The sequence below is a fragment of the Podarcis raffonei genome, chromosome 14, assembly GCF_027172205.1.
Source record: "Podarcis raffonei isolate rPodRaf1 chromosome 14, rPodRaf1.pri, whole genome shotgun sequence".
In the NCBI taxonomy this organism is placed as follows: Eukaryota; Metazoa; Chordata; class Lepidosauria; order Squamata; family Lacertidae; genus Podarcis; species Podarcis raffonei.
In genome coordinates this window covers 51,845,106-51,866,993 of record NC_070615.1, presented here as the reverse complement: position 1 = coordinate 51,866,993, position 21,888 = coordinate 51,845,106, and the positions used below count along the sequence as shown (strand labels likewise).

The 21,888-nt window shown below is 49.8% G+C and overlaps 2 protein-coding genes across 10 annotated transcripts in view; one reads left to right on the top strand and one right to left on the bottom strand.

Annotated features, from left to right (window-relative positions):
- TNRC18 (trinucleotide repeat containing 18) overlaps positions 1–5,209 on the top strand; it is a 119,936-nt gene extending 114,727 nt beyond the window's left edge. For all 7 annotated transcript variants that reach the window (XM_053366001.1, XM_053366005.1, XM_053366004.1 and 4 more), the window contains 3 exons: positions 900–1,136; positions 1,615–1,689; positions 2,805–5,209. In XM_053366001.1, coding sequence (XP_053221976.1) covers positions 900–1,136; positions 1,615–1,689; positions 2,805–3,011 — 519 coding nt within the window. In that variant the 3' untranslated portion in view covers positions 3,012–5,209. The remainder of the gene's footprint in view (positions 1–899; positions 1,137–1,614; positions 1,690–2,804) is intronic.
- Positions 5,210–14,852: 9,643 nt separating this feature from the next.
- The window catches only part of SLC29A4 (solute carrier family 29 member 4), a 34,052-nt gene continuing 27,016 nt past the window's right edge, over positions 14,853–21,888 (bottom strand). For all 3 annotated transcript variants that reach the window (XM_053366014.1, XM_053366012.1, XM_053366011.1), the window contains 5 exons: positions 21,290–21,558; positions 20,786–20,924; positions 19,936–20,123; positions 16,657–16,897; positions 14,853–15,002 (listed from right to left, as the gene is read on the bottom strand). In XM_053366014.1, coding sequence (XP_053221989.1) covers positions 14,860–15,002; positions 16,657–16,897; positions 19,936–20,123; positions 20,786–20,924; positions 21,290–21,558 — 980 coding nt within the window. In that variant the 3' untranslated portion in view covers positions 14,853–14,859. The remainder of the gene's footprint in view (positions 15,003–16,656; positions 16,898–19,935; positions 20,124–20,785; positions 20,925–21,289; positions 21,559–21,888) is intronic.

Genomic DNA, 21,888 nt, shown 5'->3' with positions numbered 1-21,888 from the left:
CTTAGCATGCATTGCAAAGGTTGCATGACACAGGATGTGACTGAATGTAAATACAGCCTTGGTGAATAACAGCAACAACAACAAGAATAATAATAATAATATATTATTTATATCCTGCCCATCTGGCTGGGTTTCCTCAGCCACTCTGGGCGACTCCCAACAGAGTATTAAAAACAGAATAAAACATAAAACTTTAAAAACTGCCTTTCAGGTGTCTTCTAAAAGTCAGATAGTTGTTTATTTCCTTGACATCTGATGGGAGGGCATTCCACAGGGCAGGCGCCACCACCAAGAAGGCCCTCTGCCTGGTTCCCTGTAACCTCACTTCTCATAGGGAGGGAACTGCCAGATGGCCCTTGGAGCTGGACCTCAATGTAAATAAGTTATGATGGATGTAATAATGGAATACTGAATGGTATAGGTTTTGTAAAATATGCAGGAATTTATGATATGCAAAATGAACCATGGAAGGAGAAGAACGGAAGTCGTTGATATCTTAAGGATGTAAAACTGAGTACAGTCATACCTCGGGTTAAAGACACTTCAGATTGCGTTTTTTCAGGTTACGGATGCACCGAAACCCGGAAGTACCGGAACGAGTTACTTCTGGGTTTCGGCTGTTGCGCATGCACAGAAGCGCCGAATCGCAACCTGCGCGTGCTCAGACGTGGTGCTGCGGGTTGTGAACGTGCCTCCCGCACAGATCACGTTCGCAACCCGAGCTTCTACTGTACTTTAAATTGTAAAACAGAAAATTTAATATATATTAAATTTTCTATTTTACAATTTGAAGTACTTATTTTTACTTCCTTAAGATATCAGTGAACCCGAACACATACACTAAAAAAATGTGTAGAGACTCTGAGCTTACGCCGCTCTGCTCTCTCTCGATTCCGCAGAGGCGTGGGATGAAGGGGAAAGCCCGGAAGCTCTTCTACAAGGCCATTGTCCGCGGAAAGGAGATCATCCGCATCGGAGACTGCGCCGTCTTCCTGTCGGCGGGCCGCCCCAACCTGCCCTACATCGGCCGCATCCAGAGCATGTGGGAATCCTGGGGGAACAACATGGTTGTCCGAGTGAAATGGTTTTACCACCCGGAAGAAACCAACCCTGGGAAGAAGCTCAACGAAGGCAAGGTAGGAGACCCAGGCGTGACCTCGCAGCACCATCGACCAAGGATTCCTTGAGAAACGAGCCAAGGATCACTGGGGGGTTTGCTTGATGGGTGGAGGTCTCTATACATTAGCTCGGAGCGAAACTTACCAGAAGAATAGGAAATCAAGATAACAGACCTTTTATAAACGAATGGTGTATTGAATATTCACACATCAATTGCAAACAGATAAAAACAACATTGGTAGGATTATTCTAATAACCTGCAGTTATGTAAGAATATATAATTAAAGTAGATAAATGGACAAGGAAATTAAATGGATTTGGATATGCAAAAGATATTTAAAAAATAAGGAACCGCAGAAAGAGGGGGAGGGAAGTCAAGTTTTGAAATGTTAAAATGATTTGAACAGTTCTGGGCTTCGCCTCCTAATCTCGCTTTCCCTTTCTTGTTCCTCTCCTTGCCAACCCCAACCACCCCATCACTCTGCTTGGTGCCAGCGCTGGGATCAGAAATCCAGCAGGAGCCTTTCGACCGCTCTCCAGGCCTCCAGCCAGAGGAAGGACTTCATGGAGGTGTGTAATAATAATAATGATGATGATGAAGAATTTATACCCCGCCCATCTGGCTGTAAGAGAAGGCAGCTGGCGTGGGTGGTTGAAACTGGTCTTTGGGACGTGTTCCAGGGTCTCTTGACTCCTTGCAGAGCTGTACTCCTTCCTGAAGATTGCAGGGGGGGGGGGCCTTTCCTCTGGGGCGGCTCTTCATTTGCAGAATGCTCTCCCTGGAGAGGCTCACCTGGTGCAGGCTAGAGTTTCAAACTGCATCACCACCAAAATGAAAAGGGTCTCCCATATGAATCCTTCTTATTCTGTGAACCGCCCAGAGACCTCCAGGTATAGGGCGGTAGATCAATAATAATAAGAGGAGTAGTAGTAGTAGTAGTAGTAGTAGTAGTAGTAGTAATAATAATAATAATAATAATAATAATAATATTTTATTTCTACCCCACCTATCCGGCTAGCCACTCTGGGCGGCTCCCAACAAAATATTAAAAACACCATAAAACATCAAACATGAAAAACTTCCCTAAAGAGGGCTGCCTTCAGATGCCTTCGAAAAGTCAGATAGTTGTTTATTTCCTTGACATCTGACGGGAGGGCGTTCCACAGGGCGGGCGCCACCACCGAGAAGGCCCTCTGCCTGGTTCCCTGTAACCTCGCTTCTCACAGGGAGGGAACCGCCAGAAGACCTCAGTGTCTGGGCTGAATGATGGGGGTGGAGAGGCTCCTTCAATATAACAACAACAGCAGCAGCAATATCTTTAGGCACCAGACAAAAACTGTTAAACTATCTACGGCCACTGTGAAGAAGGGTCTTGTCCTGCCCACCATTTCTCTTAGTGAGGCTGTCTGGCATCTCCTACCAGTCCTCTTCCTGTGCAGGATAGGTACTTAAGAGGCCTAGCTGACAAAAGGGACCAAAAAAAGCCAAGATTTCCCGCCACCACCAAGAGGGGAGTGAGCCTCCCACTGCCTGAGGCCATTGGCTCATTTTGTCCAATAGGTGACCGGTTCTGGTATTTCCCCCCCTCCCGCTTTGGGTACCTGCGGCCCAGAGGTGTGTTCCAAACTGCCTGCTAACTCTCCCCCCCCTCTCTCTCTTTCCCCCTTTTCCATTCCTCCCCCAGCGAGCGCTGTACCAGTCCTCGCACGTGGACGAGAACGACGTCCAGACCATCTCGCACAAGTGTCTGGTGGTTGACCTGGAGGAGTACGAGCAGATGCTGAAGACCAAGAAGTACCAGGACAGCGAGGACCTCTACTACCTAGCGGGGACGTACGAGCCCACCACGGGCATGATCTTCAACACGGACGGGGTGCCGGTCATCTGCTAACCGCTTCTGGGAAAGGGAATTCCGGGAGGCACCCCGACACTCCCAAAGCATTCGGATCAATACAGCCCACCCACCCCTGTCTGAGGGGGGGGGAGCAGAGTGGGGCAGAACAGAAGTTAATGTGCCTGTTTCCGACGACAGCATGATTGTTTAAGCGCCCAGCCGCATCGCGACAAGACAGGTTCCGGAATACGAAAGAGGTTCGCCTTGCCCAAAGGGATTTCCCGAAATCAGCTGAGATCCAACTGCATTTCTCTCCTGCAGAAGAAGGGAACAGATTTGCAGGAAAAGAAACGGCAGATCAGATTCTGCCCCTTGGCTTTGTGGCCACAACCCCTGAACTTTTCCCTCGGGTTCAGACTTCCATAGGATATTTCAGGACACCGGTCGTGTGTTTTTTCTGGACTTTCCAATTCCAAGGCGACCCGTCCCACCTTCCCTCGCCAACCGCCAACCGACTTTTGCCAGGTCAGGAAGGGGGCAAACCGTGCGTTGACTGCCAGTTAAGGAACACTTCGTTGTTGACTCTTTCGCCTCAAAGGACCTCCTCTCCGCTCTCTAGCAGGGAACTGATACAGGGGAGCAGCCCTGAAATCTCCGGTCGCAAGACGGGCATTGGGTCTCTTGGGCGCAAAGAACTGTGGGCCGACATCCCTCTTAGGTTACGAGGAGCTGAGCAGACGGGCGAGGAGATAAGGTGCTGAACCATTTTCACAGCATGGGGAGAAACCCCCCCCTATTTTTGGGCCAGCCCCACTTCTCCAACCATGGGGGGTTGTCTCCCAAACAACAGCATTTCCCTTCCTCGTGTAAGTTGAATGTAAGTCGCTTGGAAACATCAGATATTCTCTAAATAATATTACACAGTTTGGGAGGAGAAGAATCGTGTTTTGCTGCTGGTCAATTTGCTGCTGCCTCTTCAGGAACCCAGAAAAACACTTTTTCCTCCTCCTATTTTTCTTTTCTTTTTTACGTCTTCTGGACCCGCCTTCTGAAGATGTCCACGCAGAAAGAGATGCCTCAGCTCACCTCCCACCCCACTTCTCCGTGCCCCCCCCTTGGCACTACTTACGAAGGGCAAGGAGGAGACTGGCACTTGCAGAAACCTCACGTTTCCTCCCTCCCGCCCCCCGCAGGATGGCGGGATCCTGCGCTGAGCTAAGTGCGGACCCAGCACACGCTGAATCAGATTGTTTTCCTCCCCCAAAGTTTGTGAGTGTCCATTAATTCGCCCCTGGATCTCTGCCATTTTCCACCTCCCTTTCTGGGTCAACAGCTCTGGACTTCGCAGGGTAAAAAGCCCACTTTAAGTAGGGACGACCAGAGAGTAGGTTGGTTTTGAGGGACAGAGGCAGAGGACTTGAATGACGACACAGTGTTTTTGCACTTAAGAAACCTCACACACTACAAGCCCAAGACGCCACGATTGTTTCTGCCCTGAACAGAGTGTACAATTCAAACACTACAGAGGGGAGTTACTTCACTTAACTCGGACAGATGTATTTTTTAAAAAACTACCTGGTACAAAGAGAAATACCACAGAACCTGTAGCCACGGAGAGAGGCGCCATCCCACCTCCCCAAATTTTGCAATCCCCTCCTTTTAAAGAACCACAGTGGTGCTCTACTGCCTGCCTTCTCCCGGCTTTCCGAAGACTTTGGTGGATAATATTTCTAAAAGCAGCATCAGTCACTCTGTACAGTTTTAACGTACCAAAAGACTCGTAATGTGCCCCTTTCACACACACACTCACTCACACACACACACCATCCCTGTATTATAAGCTCTTTAAACAAAACAAAACAAAACTTTAAAAACAGAGAAAGGAGAGGGGGGGAAAGAGAAGAAGCAAAAATGGATTCAACTTTTTAATTATAAATATAAAGTATAAATATATAAATATATATAAATATATAAACTTTTTTTAAAAAAAACTGTGAAAAAAAATTATGAAATTATAAAAGCAAAACGCAGTCTGACATTTAGAGTCTTATTTTTTATTTCCCGTTGGATTGTGACTGTAAAAAAAGAAAGAGAAAGAAGAGAACACAGGGGAAACAGGAGATCCAAAACGTTGCTTACACACGAACTGCGTACTGTATCTGTGGAAGCAAACCTTGCGTGAGCAGATGTTTGAAGAGAGATGCAGAGAGAGAGAGAGAGAGAGAGAAAGAAAGAAAGAAAGAGAGAGAAAGAGAGAATTTATGTGAATGTTAAATAGAAAGCACTTAACTGCCCATTGCCTTCTATGGAACACAAGGATATTTTGCAGACAATCGAGAGGAAAGGAGCCAGGTTTTTTGTCCCTTTCTCCCCCCCTGTTGTTTTATGTTTTCGATTCGCACCTCCCCTTTTTGCATTCTGTTTGTTGCCGAATTATGTGCGATGATCCTTTTTCATAAAAAAAGCAATTGAAAAACAAAACAAAAAAACAACCTGAGCTCTGCCTTTCTTTTGTCGTCTTGGTTTCCCCCTCCCTTTTAAAAAAATAAATGATTAGGGTGCGATCCTATATTTGCTGAAGCCGAAGGAGCTGTTAAGATGGGGCAGAAGGCTCGTGGAGGTGGCTGTCCCACATTGAGAAAGAGGTCCGTTAAAAACCCCTGCGGAGAGGGTGGAAGGAGTTGGGTTTGGAGCAGGGGGGAACAGGATCCCAAACACCCACATGGGCCCAAGGACACGACAGAAACCCACACCGGGACAGGCTCTGGTTAAGGAATTCTTTTGGCTCCAACGGGAGCCAGAGAAAGGCTCTCAGTGGCGCCACGATGGGAATGCTCTCCCTTTATAGCTGGCAGCAGTAAACTCTTCTGAAGACCAGCTCCTGGAACCTGCAGGAGGGGAGACGGCTCCTATGCCAGGATCCTGCCTACGGGCATCCCTTTGGGGCAGCCGGTTGACCCCTGTGAGAACAGGATGCTGGGCAGCGGCCGCATCCACCAGGGCTGTTACGTTCTTATTGTGGGAACGTTCAGGGTGGCAGAAGAGGATATATTGTTTATTCATATCCTTCCTAACTTGTACTAGCAAGTTCCTTTATGTAGCGGAGTTTACATTCCCCTTTTTACATGCACAGCAGATAGCTGGTTGCAGGCTCGTGTGAGCCTCTCACTATTCTACAATTCAGTCTGTCTCAGATTGAATCATACGTTCCTGGTAAATTCCCCTGAATCCCTCTTCAAAGAAAAAAGACGCAGTAATCTTATTCAAAGTCAATAAAAGAAGTTTACTCACATCAGTTCACAGTTAGATTCCGGAAGGCAGACTTCGTTACAAAGATGTACATGTGGGTCTACCCCATATGGGGGAATAATCCCAGTGCTTCTGCTAGCTGAGAGCTGGCAGAGCAGCTCTAGCTAAAAGCTGGTCAAATGAAGAAGGAAGTCAAAAAGAGAGAGAGGGAGGTTGCTGTGTAACTCGTCCTTTTGTTATGTTCCATTGAGCGTTCAGAACTTGGGCACACGCAACTTGGGCCTCCATAACCTGTTCCGTTGAGTGTCCGCCTCGGCTGCAAGCAGCGGGACTGTTATGGCGTCCAGTCCGCTTCCACTGTGCCAACCTGCTTCTCCCGGCTACAGCAGAGTATCTTGCGCAGCGGTGCCTGTGTGGAAGGAATCTCAGCCATGCAGTAAAACTCTCGTACAACAGCTGCTTCTATTCTATGAAGCTTTATTGTACAGCAGCAAAACAACAACCAGGAGATAGCGAAGGCATGATGCTTCTCCTGTTCGCAGCCAAAACAGAAAGTAAAACTATTCTAATAATAATAATAATAATAATAATAATAATAATAATAATTTATTATTTATACCCCGCCCATCTGGCTGAGTTTCCCCAGCCACTCTGGGCGGCTTGCAACAAAGATGAAAAATACATTAAAATGTCACACATTAAAAACTTCCCTGAACAGGGCTGCCTTAAGATGTCTTCTGAATGTCAGGTAGTTGTTTATCTCTTTCACATCTGGTGGGAGGGCGTTCCACAGGGCGGGCGCCACTACCAAGAAGGCCCTCTGCCTGGTTCCCTGTAGCCTCACTTCTCACAATGAGGGAACCGCCAGAAGGCCCTTGGAGCTGGACCTCAGTGTCTGGGCTGAATGATGGGGGTTGAGACGCTCCTTCAGGTCTAATGGGCCGAGGCCGTTTACATAACAAAGTACAACAGCCATATGGGAACACATCCCAGTGACAGGACGTTATTTCCCTTGAGGTGTTAACCCTGTAAGCTGTGGGTACCCTCACATGTTACCTGGACAGGTTAGGTCACGCCCACCTATCGCATGCAAGAGGAAGGATGCTCCAGCCAGGAGGAACAGGAAGTTTTGACTGGCAGGACCAAACATTCCCTTGCATGTCCACTCTAGGAAAACAAGGAATGTTGTACTTGACTGCCTTGGATCACATCCCACACTTACAAAGGGTGGTATCTCTCCTCTCCCGCTTTTCCTGCCTCCTTCCATTCTGAGCTGGTGATGGCTTGGCTGCTGCAGAGCTAACAGCATCCTGTTCTCTCAGTGCCTGTGGGATCTGAGTGCAAGAGCCCTCTCCCCTCTTGTGGGATTCAGAAGCATGTCTGGCTCTGGAGCCCTCGTGGCTAGTAGCCGTTCAGAGTCCTCCACGCCCAGCCCTCTTTTAAAGCCATCCAGGTTGGTGATCATCACTGCCTCCTGTGGCAAGGAGTTCCAGAGGTTGTGCGCTGCTGCCACCATCAGTCTCATAAAGTTGAAAGAAAAAAGCAGAAGACCCAGTGAATCAGTTCATGCATAAGGTCCGTACATGTATAAGTGTCTATTACACCTGCCTGTTCATAGAGTCCAATAATCCACATGAAGAGTTGTTGCAGTTCCACAGAATGCTTTCACAAAGTCTAAGACAAGGATTTCCGGAATATTAGCCTTGTTTCACCGTCCTAGGCTTCATCAATAGTACAGGCTCATATGTAATGTTACACTGCAACCCCACAGTCGTACCTCATGTTCCGTTTGCTTCAGGTTGTGTGTTTTCAGGTTGCATCCCGCTGCGACCCGGAAGTACCGGAAAGGGTTATTTCCAGGTTTCACCGCTCGCACATGTGCAGATGCACAAAAAGGACGTCCTGCATGCGCAGAAGGGGCAAATCACCCATGCACGTGCAGATGCGGGTTGCATTCTGCTCATGTTGCGAACAGGCCTCCAGAACGGATCCCATTCGCAACCAGAGGTACCACTGTACTATGCTATCAGATCCACTATCCTGTAACATTACATATGAGCCTGTACTACTGATGAAGCCTAGGATGGCGAAACAAGGCTAATATTTTAGACTCTGTGAAAGGATTCTGTGGAACTGTAACAACCCTTCATGTGGATTATTGGGCTCTATGAACAGACAGGTGCAATAATACATGTACGGACCTTATGCATGAACTGATCCACTGGGTCTTCTGCTTTTTTCGTTCAACTTTACGAGACTTCCGTTGAAATCTACAATTTGATACAATGAATAGTATACCTTATTTATTCAAAAGTACATCCGGTTACGTCTTGTGTGTTTATTCAGTTTGTTTCACGTAACCAGAGGTTTGTTGTTGTTTTGCTGCTGCCACCATCAGCAGAGCTTTGGGCCAAAGGAGCCATGAATTCCTAGCCGTACGATGGCCCGGCACGTGTGCCCTCCTGCCTCACAGCCCTGTTTGCCTTGAGAGTGGCCAAGTAGAGAATCCAGAGTTTCTAGACATGAAATAAGTCCTGTCCCTTCTTCATCCTGGCTGGGGCTGTTGTGTTCAGAGGCCTGGCTGGCCCTCAGCCTGCTTCCCCCCACACCTCCCCCCACCCCGCTAAGGGTTACGGCGCAAATGAGCCAAGCAGCCTGGAAACAAGGAATAAACGCCACCTCTCCACAGTGGGGGTGTGTGTGTGTGGAGAAACCCCACAGTTCACCCTGGCAGTTCTCGCAAAATGTGCTCCCAGCATGAGCATTTGAGCCACACCATGTCTGCTGCAAGCTGCCTGCTGCATCTGTTCACAATCCAGCCCACTGGGGCAACGCCACCTTGTTTTCTGCAGCGACCCCCTTTTTCCAAGTGGGGAAGCCAGGCTGAGAGTGGGGGTAATGTTGGCTATTTGGAGGGGCGAAAGCAAATTGCAAGGAGAGATGCAAAAGGCAATGTGATGGCCTGGGACTCGGAGCCAGACGAGTCTCAGTCTACATGGGATCCTTTACCTCAGGCGGCATCTGAACCTAGTTGGGGCCTGATTCTGAAGAGACCCAGTCTGCACAGGTTCCCCTGCAACAAGCACCAGCTGGGCCGAGTCAGGGGCCTGATCCTGCCCTGGCTCCAGATGCGGGGATAACCTCGTTGCCTCCAGCTGGGCCATCACTTACAGCTCCCCCACTACTGGTTTCGTCAGGAGAGGCTGAGGCGGCCCCTGGGTCTAGTAGCCCACCAACGTCTCCCGAGCTGCAGAGACTGGGGTCTGAGAGAAGGAGAGATCTGAGTACTTGCAGGAGGAGTGCTCCCCTTCGGGCAAAACAGGGAGGTGAGTCGCCGGGGGATCAGGACCGGCTGTTGCCCCGACAAAGATAAAAGGCTGTCGGACCCTGCCCCAGGTTGTGGAAGCAACATTGTTGTTTGCCAGAACCTGCCTGTGATCCTGTGCCTGACCTTGCCTGGTTTCCTGCCTCGTGTCCTGCCTTGGCCCTGTCAGACTGACTCCTCACGGAATCCTTGGATTCGGGACCGGACCTGGACCGCGTTGCTCAGGTTACCCCCGGGGCCCAGCACAGGCAAGGGCACTTTCCTACCTCCTTCCCACCGTCTTTAGTTGGCCAAAATATGCCCCAACCCTCAAAAAGCTGTATCATCATCATCATCATCCTGGGGAATAAAAGGTGTTTGGAGGAAGGAGCTGGCAGGGGGCAGCGAATACCCCCCCCCACCTTGAAATTCACCCTATCCTGAAATTGCTCCAATAACCTTTCAGATTACAATAATCCAACGAGCTCAACGTGGGGCTGCCCTGGAGGACAACATGGAAGCTTTGACTGGTCCCATAAATCTGTCTGAGCTTCCCTTTACAGTCCATATATTCCCCATTTTCAAACAGCTGCCCTGGTTGCCAGTTTGTTTCTGGGCCCAATTCAAGGTGCTGATGTCAGAAGCCCTGAAGGACTCAGACCCCAAAGACCTGCAAGGTTGCCTGCTTCCCTACAGACCTTCTCGGGTGCTGAGATTGGCAGAGGGGGCCCTCTTGGTTGTTCCTCCATCCTCAAAGGCTTTGGGGGGGGTGAAGGGGAGAAGGCCTTCTCTGTGGTGGCCCCTGAGTTGTGGGACTGCCTTCTCACAGAGGAGTGCCTGGTGCCTTCATTGCACAGCTTCTGGAGAAGGCAGAAGACACACCTCTTGATAGCCTTTGACATTTCAAGTGTCTCTTTTTAGGACGTACCTTATTGGGGGGGAGATTCCAGTTTGCTTTAAATGTTTATATATATGCCCCAGGAGCTTAGGGTCTTTAAATAATTACTCTCCTTTATTACAGAGGTGATTTAATTTTGCCCTGCCTTAGATTACCAAAAAACAACCACCCTGTTTGTCAATCTTTTAGAAACATCACAAGTGTGGGTTTGGGGTTAGGTGTGAAGGGTACCTTATACCATCGCCCGATCTTTAAAGGGAGAGCCATAAGCTCTGCCGCTTTGGCAAGAGACATCACAGTACCGAAACAGGAAGAGTGAACCAGAATCATCAGTGAGTACATTATGCCAAGGTGTGTCTTCCAGCTGCAGTGCCCACTGGCGCATCTGTGTGGTGGAGGCCCAGCCCTGCTAGGCCAGTGGGCAGCTGCTTCTGAGTCCACACACCTGTATGAAGCCCTTTGCCCCACATCCACAGCAGACTTTTCTCCACTGCCGGCTGAGCAAGCTTTGAGTGGCGGCGGCTAATTTCCCAGTTCCTGACACCTCCTTCCCAAGCAGCACCCACTAGGAGACACTAGGCTATGGGTGCCTGAAACGTCGCCATCTGGTGGCTAAAGGGCTACAGCCTCCCTTCTTCCTTGCAGGCCAGTCTGGTGTGTAATTTGCACAACTTTTGCCTTGCCTTGCCTGCTCCTTTCCAAGGCACTTGCAGATAAAATGTGCATATATCTTTTTGTTTCTCTGCACTGCATCCACCTGCATGCATACTTGGGGCTGCATATTCAGAGGCAGGCCGAGTGGTTCATCGGAACATGGAAAGCTTTATACAGACCCCCCTGGTCCATCGAGCTCAGCATTGCCTGCACTGAGCGGCAGGATTTCAGGTATACCGTATTTTTTGCACCATAACACTCACTTTTTTCCTCCTAGAAAGTAAGGGGAAATGTCTGTGCGTGTTATGGAGCGAATGCCTGTGGGTGGCGGGGGGGATCTGCTGCAGTCGTGAGCAGAGGATCCATGGTTCCCCTTCCTTCCCTCCTCCATGGTTACAAAGCATGGATCCACATGGATCCTCAGGATTTTTGCATTGGGCTACTCCAAACTCATAGTCAGATCACATGTCTGTGGCCACAGCATGAACCACAAAAATCATATATCCACTATTTCGTTTAGAATATTTTTTTTCTTGTTTTCCTCCTCTAAAAACTACATGCGTGTTATGGTCTGGTGCGTGTTATAGAGCGAAAAATACGGTAAGTCTCTCCCAACCCTACCTGCGACCTGCTTGCAAGGAAAACCCTCTGCCGCTGAGCTGCAGGCCTTTCTGTTCGATCCCAAACTGCCGTCTCACACAGGGACAGGGAACCTGCGGGCGTCCCAATGTCATGGGAGTCCCGCCAGGCCCCCTCAGCACGGCTGGCTGGATCTGGAAGGCCACAAGGTCCCTGCCCCCCAGCCCCTTGGCATCAACATGACCTGTCCAACATCCAACCAAGCCTCCTGTGGTTAACTTGCAAAATCCACTTTAGGGCAGTCAGGCTACTGTCCCATGGTGCTCAGAATTGCTTTTCTGTTGACGGCTCTCCGATTATCCTGCCTCACTCCCTTCCCTGCAAGACCCAACCGCCTGTGCTGGCAAGGGGCAGCTGTGGGCCCTTTGCTGCCCCCAGAGCAGGTGTCCTGCCCCTTGCCCCTTGCCAGAATCCTAAAAGGAGCAACCGGGACGCTTCTTTCTGGCAGAGGTCTTTGCCAGTCCTGTCTGTTCTACCACTGTGCGATGACCTTTCACCATGAAAATGAAAATGTCTGGATCGGACCAGCAGTCCTGCAAGCAATGCCTGGGTCGTCCTCCTTTTTGTTTATTTGTTTCAAGTGCTGCAATCAGTGGGGCTGGTTGGGGGAATCAACAAAACGCACAGGTTTCTGGTCGCAGAAAAGAAACATGGCTGGAGATTAATCTTCGGGGGTGGGGAAAATCAACAGAAGCCTTTGAAATGCACGGGATCGTTGGTCCAGATAGGTGGGATATAAATAATAAAATTGTCGTTGTTGTTTGCACAGAGAGGGTAGTGCTTAGAGTGTCAGATGTGGGCGACACCGGGATTCGAATCCCCACTTCGCACGTGTTGAGGGCACCTCTGCAGGAAGAACGAAGTCTGTGCACCTCCAGTTTGATGCTCCACCAACCCTCCTTGAGACAGAAAAACTGAACTGCACGTGCGTTTTCTTTAGGGGGGACATACCCAACCCAACAGTTTTATTTGTCAGCAAACACACATGCACACGCCACACGGACACAAGACTTCACAACGCCCTGCCCTCCTCAAAGAACCTGTTCTGTGGCCCGGCCGGTGGCTCTCGTGGGTGCAGGCCACGGAGGGCTGGCTGTGTTGAACAAGAGACACACATAGCTGGGTGCGAGGGGGGACCTGGCAACGGTGTCCAGGCTGCAGCGCTTCAATGAGGGTGTGCCACGCTAACCGGATTAGCAAAACCGGTGCCACGCCGAGTGCAGAAATGAGGCCGACAGCGAGACTTTGGGGAGCGGGAAGAGGGGGGGGTTGCACATATGGGAGAAAGAGACAAAAACAGACCTTTGGCAGAAGACACAGAGTTGTGGGAGCCTAGTGGGCGAAACGGCCGCAAAACAGCCGAGGGGAGGATACAGGTTGAGGGCAGGAGGGAAGGGGTGCTTCCCCTCCGGCACCCTTCCCCACCCGCCAGTTTCCTTTCCACATATCCGAGCAACCCTCCCCGTGCACACACACCCCTTTTCCAGTCTGCAGCTACTGGGAGAGTTTTTCCCAGATGTTCAAGACAATTGCTGAAGGCAATCTGCATCTTGGACATTCTCGGTGCGAAAAGCAAGCCGCTATTAGCAGTAGCCGGCTTCAGAGAGGCTGTCCGCCATCACAATGGTGCTGCACCCAAGAGATACAAGTTTGGCGCTTCTACAAAGCAAGGAGATCCATCCTGACTTGTGCAGAGATACATCTCGTGCATCTCTGCTTTTGGCAAGCTCATTTTGGAGACAGCCCAATGGAGCGGGGTCTGCAACTAGGACAGAAGAGGCCTTGGAGTAAAACTGTCCACCTGGGTGCAGGATCAGAAGGTTTTTGGGGTTTAGCTGGTTTGCTTCCTCAATAAAAAGACATGGGGGAGATACAGAACCACTAGCTTGCCTCTCCCATCCCTTAATACTTTGGAGTAAAGATTCCTAAAACTCTTATGACCAGATAATTTATCCATGTGACCTTTCTGGCCCCCGAGAGATAACAGCCAATTTATACTTCCGGCAGGGCAGTCTCTGCTTTAGAAACTTTCGGAGCTGAGAAATCTCCTGTTTGAATTCTGAGTTTTCACATAACTGCCCTGCACTTAGAAAGGTAGCAAGTAAGGCCTTTTTTCACCCAGAACTCAGTTCCAGCCTCTCTCGGGTTGGCACCATTGCCATTCTAAGAGAACAATGGTGAGTTCCAGCACCTCTTTTTCTAGAAAAATTGCACCGGTAGCAAGTCAGGGAGAAGACCCGGCTAGGCCCTTCAACATGCTAGCTTTCTATGTGAAGGGAGCTGTTGATTCTGAACTGAATATTTTTCAAATTAAAAAAAACGCTCCCCTGCAGCCTTGCGCAGTGTGATCCAGACAAAGCCAAACCACACACTTACTCTCCTCTGCAACGTAAAAGCAGTGCGCCTATTTTAATTTCGATTGGACAAGTCTCATGACAGGACAAAATTTACCATGACAGGACCGACCAGTTTCGGGGGGGAGGAGGGAAAGGCTGGTGTGTGAACAAGCTGCCTCAGGGTTCCTGCCTCCACCCCGGTCAAAGCCCCCTCCAAAGTTGGGGGAGACAAAGCCATACCCCTCCCCACTTTGGGGCAAAGCCGAACCCTTTCTGAATCCCCTTCCCCACAAACTCACAGAAGCCGGGCCGCCCCCATACCCAGCGAGCAACACCGCTTGTGAGGGTCCTACCTCGCAAGGGTGGCGGGAGAACTTGCATCGGGGTGGAAGGTGTTCCTCCTACCTCTGAGGAAAGGGGCCAGATGCAAGCAGGGATCTGGCCCCTGGGGGAATCATCCTGCACCGAACAGTAAGAGCTGATTGACACTGGAATGGAGTTCCTCAGAAGGCAGTGGACTCTGTTTCTGTGGAGGTTTCCTTTTGGGTGGCCACCTGTCGGGGACTCTTCAGTTCCAGCTCCTGCATTGTAGGGGGTTGGGATGGATGACCCCTGAGGGTCCCCTCCCAATTCCAAGAAGCCTTGCACAGGAGCGCTTCCCCGCTGCTGGTCCTTCCCCTTCTCAGCCGGAGTGAGGAAGATGGTCGCTTTGCGTTTCCTAACACGGTCCAGCGGCAGCTGCTCCTGCAGAACGGCAGCCTCACGGGAGACCCCTCCTCTATCTCTATCTCTCTCCCCCTCCCCACCTCGCCTGGGACCCTCCGCTCAATACCCTGGCGTGATGGAGCTGTTGTAGGTCTCAGTGCGGAAGCAGGTGCTGTGGGACAGGCTCGTGAGGCTGTAAGCGAAATAGGCCACGGCCGAGCCCAGAGTCAAGCCCGACATGTAGGAGACGGTCATGGTGTTACCTGGGAAGGAGGGAAAGGAGACAAGGAGGGCAAAGGGTTAAACAGGGCGGCACCCCAAGAGTCATCTAGTCCAGCCCTGGGCAATGCAGGAGCCACAGCTAAAGCCTCACTGATGGATGGCCCGCCCCCAAAAAAGTTAACAATTATTATTACAGTGGTACCTTGGTTCTTGGGATGCGGATGGCACTGTGGGTTAAGCCACAGAGCCTAGGGCTTGCCGATCAGAAGGTCGGCAGTTCGAATCCCCGCGGCGGGGTGAGCTCCCGTTGCTCGGTCCCTGCTCCTGCCAACCTAGCAGTTCGAAAGCACGTCAAAGTGCAAGTAGATAAATAGGAACTGCTCTGGCAGGAAGGTAAACGGCGTTTCCATGCACTGGTTTGCCAGAAGCGGCTTAGTCATGCTGGCCACACGACCTGGAAGCTGTAAGCCGGCTCCCTCAGCCAATAAAGCGAGATGAGCGCCGGTGCAATGGGACCCAGGTGCGAATCTTCCCTTTGCGGATACTCAGGCCCAGACAGCGGGGGGGCCATATGGGCCACTCGGCCCTGACCTCCGATTCCAAAAGGGGCCTCGGTCAGCATATTCACAATCGCAGGAGATGGACGGGGGAGAACACGGAGGCACAAAGGAGGCAGCGGCCCTTGCCAAAAATTAAAACCACACGTACCTTAAAGATAAGTGTGTTGGCTTTCTTATCACTAATTTTTTTTTAAAAAATTGTGAAAAATTGATGAAGATGTGGCCATTTGTTTAAAATTTTGTTGACTAGGCCAGGAATATTACCTACACCCGAGGAGTACCATATTTTTCGCTCTATAAGACGCACTTCCCCCCTCCTAAAAAGTAAGGAGAAATGTGTGTGTGTCTTATGAAGCGAATGCAGGCTGCGCAGCTTTCGCTGATGCCAGGAGAGCAAGAGGGATCAGTGCACACCGATCTCTCTTGCTCTTCTGGCTTCAGGGATAGCCGCCCAAAGCCTCCTGAATGCAGCAGGAGCGCTCCTCCCGTTGCGCTCCGGAGGCTTCGCATTGCTTTCGCTGAAGCCAGGAGAGCGAGAGGGATCGATCCCTCTTGCTCTCCTGGCTTCAGGGATAACAGCTTTCCCTCTCTGCGCAGCGCCCCTTCAGCGAAGCAGGAGGAGAAATGGAGCCCCTTCCGTTTCTCCTCCCGCTTTGCTGGAGAGGCGCTGAGCAGAGAGGGAGAGAACATTTTTTTTCTTGTTCTCCTCCTCTAAAACTAGGTGCGTCTCCGGTGCATCTTATAGAGCAAAAACTATGGTACATAGAATTCAAGAATTTGCAGAAAAGAAAACTAGAAAACCATTTTTAAATGTAAATACATAAAATAATCCTTTTCCCTATGTATTTTTAGAAAGCACTATTGTATATCTATATTTTCCATTTTGTCTTTATATGCAGATACGGTTCAAGCCTGGAAATAAAATTATTTGTCAGCATAACTTTTGTAAAAATTATTTATATACTTACTTCTTTATAAGACTTCAGTTATCCCCATGCTTAAAAAAGGGGGGGCACATTATCTACCTGGCCCGGGCCTCTGCCTGGCTCTGCAAGGCCCTGCGGATACTCTGCCAGCCCCTTCCTCCGCGATGACCCCCCTGCAGGGCAGGACAGCAGGCTCCCCCCGCACTTACCTGCCAGCTCCCGCTGCTCGGGGCTCACTTTGCCTGCTGCCAGGATCATGGGCACGCTGCCAAAGTAGCCGTTGGTGATGCCCATCAGGAGGGAGAAGATGCAGGGCCAGGCCGGGTGGCCGAAGGTGGGCTTCCCATTGGGGTAGACGCACATGATGAAGAGCGGGATGAAGACGACCCTCAGGCAGGAATAGATGAGGAGGTGTGTGCCCCTCCAGTCGTAAGGCAAGGCAGCCAGGATCTGGAAGGGCAAAGAGGAAGGTGGCATATTAAGCAGTTGGTCCCTTCCCTTTCTCGCCCTGATCTGGCCACAGTGATCCACACGGCGGTCACCTCCAGGCTTGACTATTGTAACTTGCTCTACGCAGGCTGCCCTTGAGACTGATCCAGAAACTCCAGCGGGTGCAGTATGCTGCGGCAAGGCTCCTTACAGGGTCCTTGTCATGGGATCACATTCACCCGGTGCTAAACCAGCTGCACTGGCTCCCAGTGGAGTACAGGGTCAGGTTTAAGGTGCTGGTTTTGACCTTTAAAGCCCTATACGACCTAGGACCCTCGTACCTATGGGACTGCCTCTCCTGGTATGCCCCCCGGAGGACCTTAAGGTCCACAAATGACAACACTTTGGAGGTCCCAGGTCTCAAGGTGGTTAGATTGGTCTCAACTAGGGCCAGGGCCTTTTCAGTACTGGCCCTGACTTGGTGGAACTCTCTGTCCCAAGAGACCAGGGCCCTGCAGGACTTGACATCTTTTCGCAGGGCCTGCAAGACAGAGCTGTTCCACATGGCCTTTGGTTTGGACTCAGTCTGACCCTAATGTTTCCATCCCCTTACGATTTTGATCTATGGGCTACTTTAAAAATGAGGCTGCATTTTAAATTGCACCTGTATTTTAAATTGGGTTTTTTTCTATTATGTTTTTACTTGGAGAAAAAGGTGGCGCATGAATGGAGTAAATAAGGACTTCCGGGGTGGCGCCTTCGGCAATGGCTGCCTCCCTCTGAACTGGAGGGACCAGCTCCGCGCGAAACGGGTCGTATCCGCTGCGGCGAAGCGGGGACCCTTTCAAAAATCACAGGCGGATGAAGCCTGTGACCATGGGACTCGGCGGGCACCATTAGCGCCCCCCCAACCCACTAAGGAACCCACCAACGGGCTCCGAAGTGAAGAGGGGGAAGCGGCACGGTGCTGAGAGTCATCGGCTATTTCCGTGGAGCGAAGCCGCATTGCTGTTGCCAGAGAGCGCTGCCTTTTCCTGGAACAATTGGGACTTTAAAACAACAACCCGTGAGTAGTACGGAAATTGGATCCTTTAAATATTTTTAAATTCGGCACTGATCGGGGAAGGTACAACCAGGAAGTCTGCCTCCCCTTTCTGTAAATATTTTAAAGCAAAGAACCTCCAACTAAGGTCGTGGAGAACTATACTTTTTATAAAAGATTTTAATTCTACCGATTGAAATTACAAGGAAACTTACTTGGAAGCAGGGGAACCTGCGGGAGAAGAACTAAATTTAAAAACCGACGTGCCACCCCCCCTGGACCCGGGAGTGGTCCGTGAGAGTTGGTTGAGGAGTAATTGAATAATTTGACAGCTGTCAAGTTAGCTGTCAAGATACAAAAAGAGGATTTTGTCTCTGCTGCTTATATTGGCTACAATGTAAGTATTGGTTACATTTTTATTTTTTAAAAGAAGGAAGGACTGCTACAATTTAACGTATGGACCTTTTGGTTTTGTGCTGAAAGGAGTAAAAAGAAACTTAAATCCCCTAGAGGGAGTTTTGGGACATTGCATTAAGAACCAGCTGAGAAATTGTTTTCTGACCTTGATATGTTTAAGAATGGCAGTGGGTAAAGAAATACAGCATGAACTGTACAAGACTTTCTTTCTCTTGGAAAAGCTGCAAGATCAAATAGGTGTTTTGACTACAAATGTTACAACCTTGGGCACAAGAGCCAGTTCTAGCAATGAACTTGATAAGAACTTGGTACAGGATTTCTACTTAACTGAACAAACAGAGGAAATTGAGAAGGAGAATAATGCTGCCATTGAAGAGAAAAAAGGGGGGGACCCAACCCTGCAGATGCAAAAGGTGAGCTGTAACCTGAGGCCTGACACGATGGTAATAAGAAGAAACAAACCTTTGAAGATGGAAGCCTGGCCTGAATTGGAAAATGAAAAATGGAGAGATCTCCTTATCTGGAGATCATATGGCATTTGGATTATAAATTTGATTCAGTTGGAAGTTGGAGCTATAGGGACATTTGGAATCTTAAGGAGAATGAAACAAGATGTGGAATACCCTATAGGGCTTACTTTTAAGTACGTAGGCCTGGCTGGAAGAAACTTGGATGCTGCAGGGCGGGAGTTCCATCGAGATTTGGTCTTGAATATTAAAGACTATCAAAGAGACTGGCAGAGGGGTCAGGAGAGAGACTTAAGAGCCTCGGACATAAGGTCACCGGGTTGATGGTTTTATTTTGAGATTTGTTGGGACTGAAACCGGGAAGGGGGGTGGGTGGAATGAAAAATGGGAAGGGTACATGATATAAGTTGCTTTTCTGTTCAATCTTTTTTGTCTTATTTCTAGGAGAACTGGAAATTTGTGGAAGGGAACCTTCTTTCGACCTTAGGGAAATGTTTTAAGAATAAGCACCGTTATATAGATTTGGACGAGAATTAAGTCTGGATAAAGTTAAAAAGCAGGTTATATAAAGGAAAATATGGTAAAACTAAGGTTTTGGTGATAAGGACTTGATGAACTAACAATTTGAACTGGAACATAAGGATTTGTTGAATTAAAAAGAAGCAGGTTAAAATTTATTGACAAGGATTTGTTGAATTAACAATTTGAATTGGAATACAAAAAAGGGAGGTAGGAGGAGGTCTGGGAAATAAGTGAATGGAAAATAAGTTATGGAAACTTTATGTGTTTTTATTTATTTTTATTTTTGTATTTTTGTTATTTTTTCTTTTTTTCTTTTTGATTTTTTTCTTATTGTATTAATATTGAAAACTTTAATAAATATCTCATAAAAAAAATGAATGGAGTAAATAAATCAGGCATAGACAAACTCCGGCCCTCCAGATGTTTGGGACTACAACTCCCATCATCCCTAGCTAACAGGACCAGTGGTCAGAGATGATGGGAACTGTAGTCCCAAACATCTGGAGGGCCAGAGTTTGCCAATGTCTGAAATAAAGTAACTCAAAATCCCTCTTCTCAGTGGGGCGCTGGGTACCTACTTCGGATGGGGGGGGGGGGCAGCCAGTTCCTACCTTGCCCACAAAGTCGGAGAGGTTGAAGATGGCCATGATGAGAATGGGAAGCCACTCCCCGAGGGTGCAGTTCCGGATTTCCGACTCCAGTCCGGGGAAGAGGCACAGCGTGATGAAGTACGTCATCGCGATGGAGAGCATGTACGCCCAGATGACTCTCGAGACGATGTATCGGTGGAGCATCATGTCTGCAAAGGAGGGGCGGCAAAGGAGATGGGGGTCGCGGTGTAACTGGGACTGGGGAGTTTGCATCCTGTTTACAAAGGGGCAGAGAGGGGTTTCCCCAGCAGGGAAGAACATCGTGGGGAAAGGCCAGGCAGCAGCTGAACCCACAAAAGTCTTGGGCACCTTTCTTCCCAGGAGGGATCAGAGGCGTAGCAAGGTCAGGTGGTACCTGGTGCAATATTTTTTTGTTGTCACCCCCCCCCACCATTGCAATTTTTGGGAACGTTGCCCAGAGTTATTGTTGAGCTTTTTTCAGTTGAGCTTTTTTTAGGGAAGGTTGCCCAAAGGTTACCCAGCACTGCCCACCAAGCGAGAAAATCCAACCGCCGATCATATAAAACTGCCCGCCGGGGATGCGAGAGCCTCCCATTGGGGGGGGGGTACAAACGCTGTCTGCCGGGGGGGGGGGTGCCAGACTGATCGCCGGGCGTATTTGCACCATCAGCGGACGTATTTTCGCGCCAACAACTGCGCCAATCCCAAAAATCTGCCCACCAGGAGTGCGAGCACCGCCATGCCGATCCGCCCGGGGAGATTTTGTCACCCCCCCAGGCCTGACACCCGGGGCGGACCGCACCCCCACGCACCCCTTGCGACGCCCCTGGGAGGGAGCCCTCGCCCTTACCTCTGAAGCTCGGCCAGCTCCTCTGAAATTTGGCCCGAGGGACGTCAAATCTCACATAGGTGCCTCCGCCGCCAGCCAGCTCCCCCTCCTGCCCAAAGGCTTCTGGGGGGGAGGCCTCTTGCCCACCCGGCCGGTTCTCCTGAGAGAGAAAAAGGGGAGGAAACAACCAGCCTCAGCACTGGTGAGGCTGCAGGGAATCTGACCCCCCTCCCTCAAGGCTTACCAAGGTCTTTAATTCAATATTCACAGAGAGAGAGACGTAGAAATGATTAGGTGGAAAATAATCATACCATGGACAAAATTTCCTTATTGTGGCCAGATTATTCTGTCGCTCGATATCATATAGGCGCTGTCTATTTAAATTATTTGCTCAAGACAGGGCTGTTTTAAAATTAAAAACAACAATAATCTGAATTTTCAAATGTGATAGAGAAAAAGTGGTTCCATCCTGACACCCCCAGCCCAACTCGTGGGCGCACTTTGCACAGGGAAGGGGCCACTTACAAATCGGATGTCTTCAGCCGTGACGTCGTGGTGGACCCTGTACCCGGAGCCATGGCCCCCAGCCCCCCTGCACTCAGGGGCCCCCCTGTCCCGAGAGCGGGCCGTGTAGTACTTCACAAAGTGTGTCTGCTTCACCAGGAGGTGGAGGATGAAGCAGAGGAGCTCGAGGGTGATGGAGATGAAGAAGAAGATGATGGTGTTCTCCTTCTCGTCCGACAGGAGGAGTTTGGTGAAGATGCGGCTCAGCGAAATGATGACCCCGGCGGTGCCTGAGGAAGCGAGAGCAGAAAAGCGGGCGGTTATTATTATTGCTGTTACTAAATTTATATACCGCCCTATACCCTCAGGTCTCACAGGATAAAGTTACAATATAAAAACACAAATACAGAGGTACCTCTGGTTGCGAACAGGATCTGTTCCGGAGGCCTGTTCGCAACCTGAAAAGAACGCAACCTGCGTCTACGCACGCGTGGGTCACGACTTGCTGCTTCTGCGCATGTGCGTGATGTCATTTTGCACGTCTGCGCATGCGAAAACGGTGAAACCCAGAAGTAACCCTTTCTGGTACTTCCGGGTCGCCGCAGGACGCAAACTGAAGC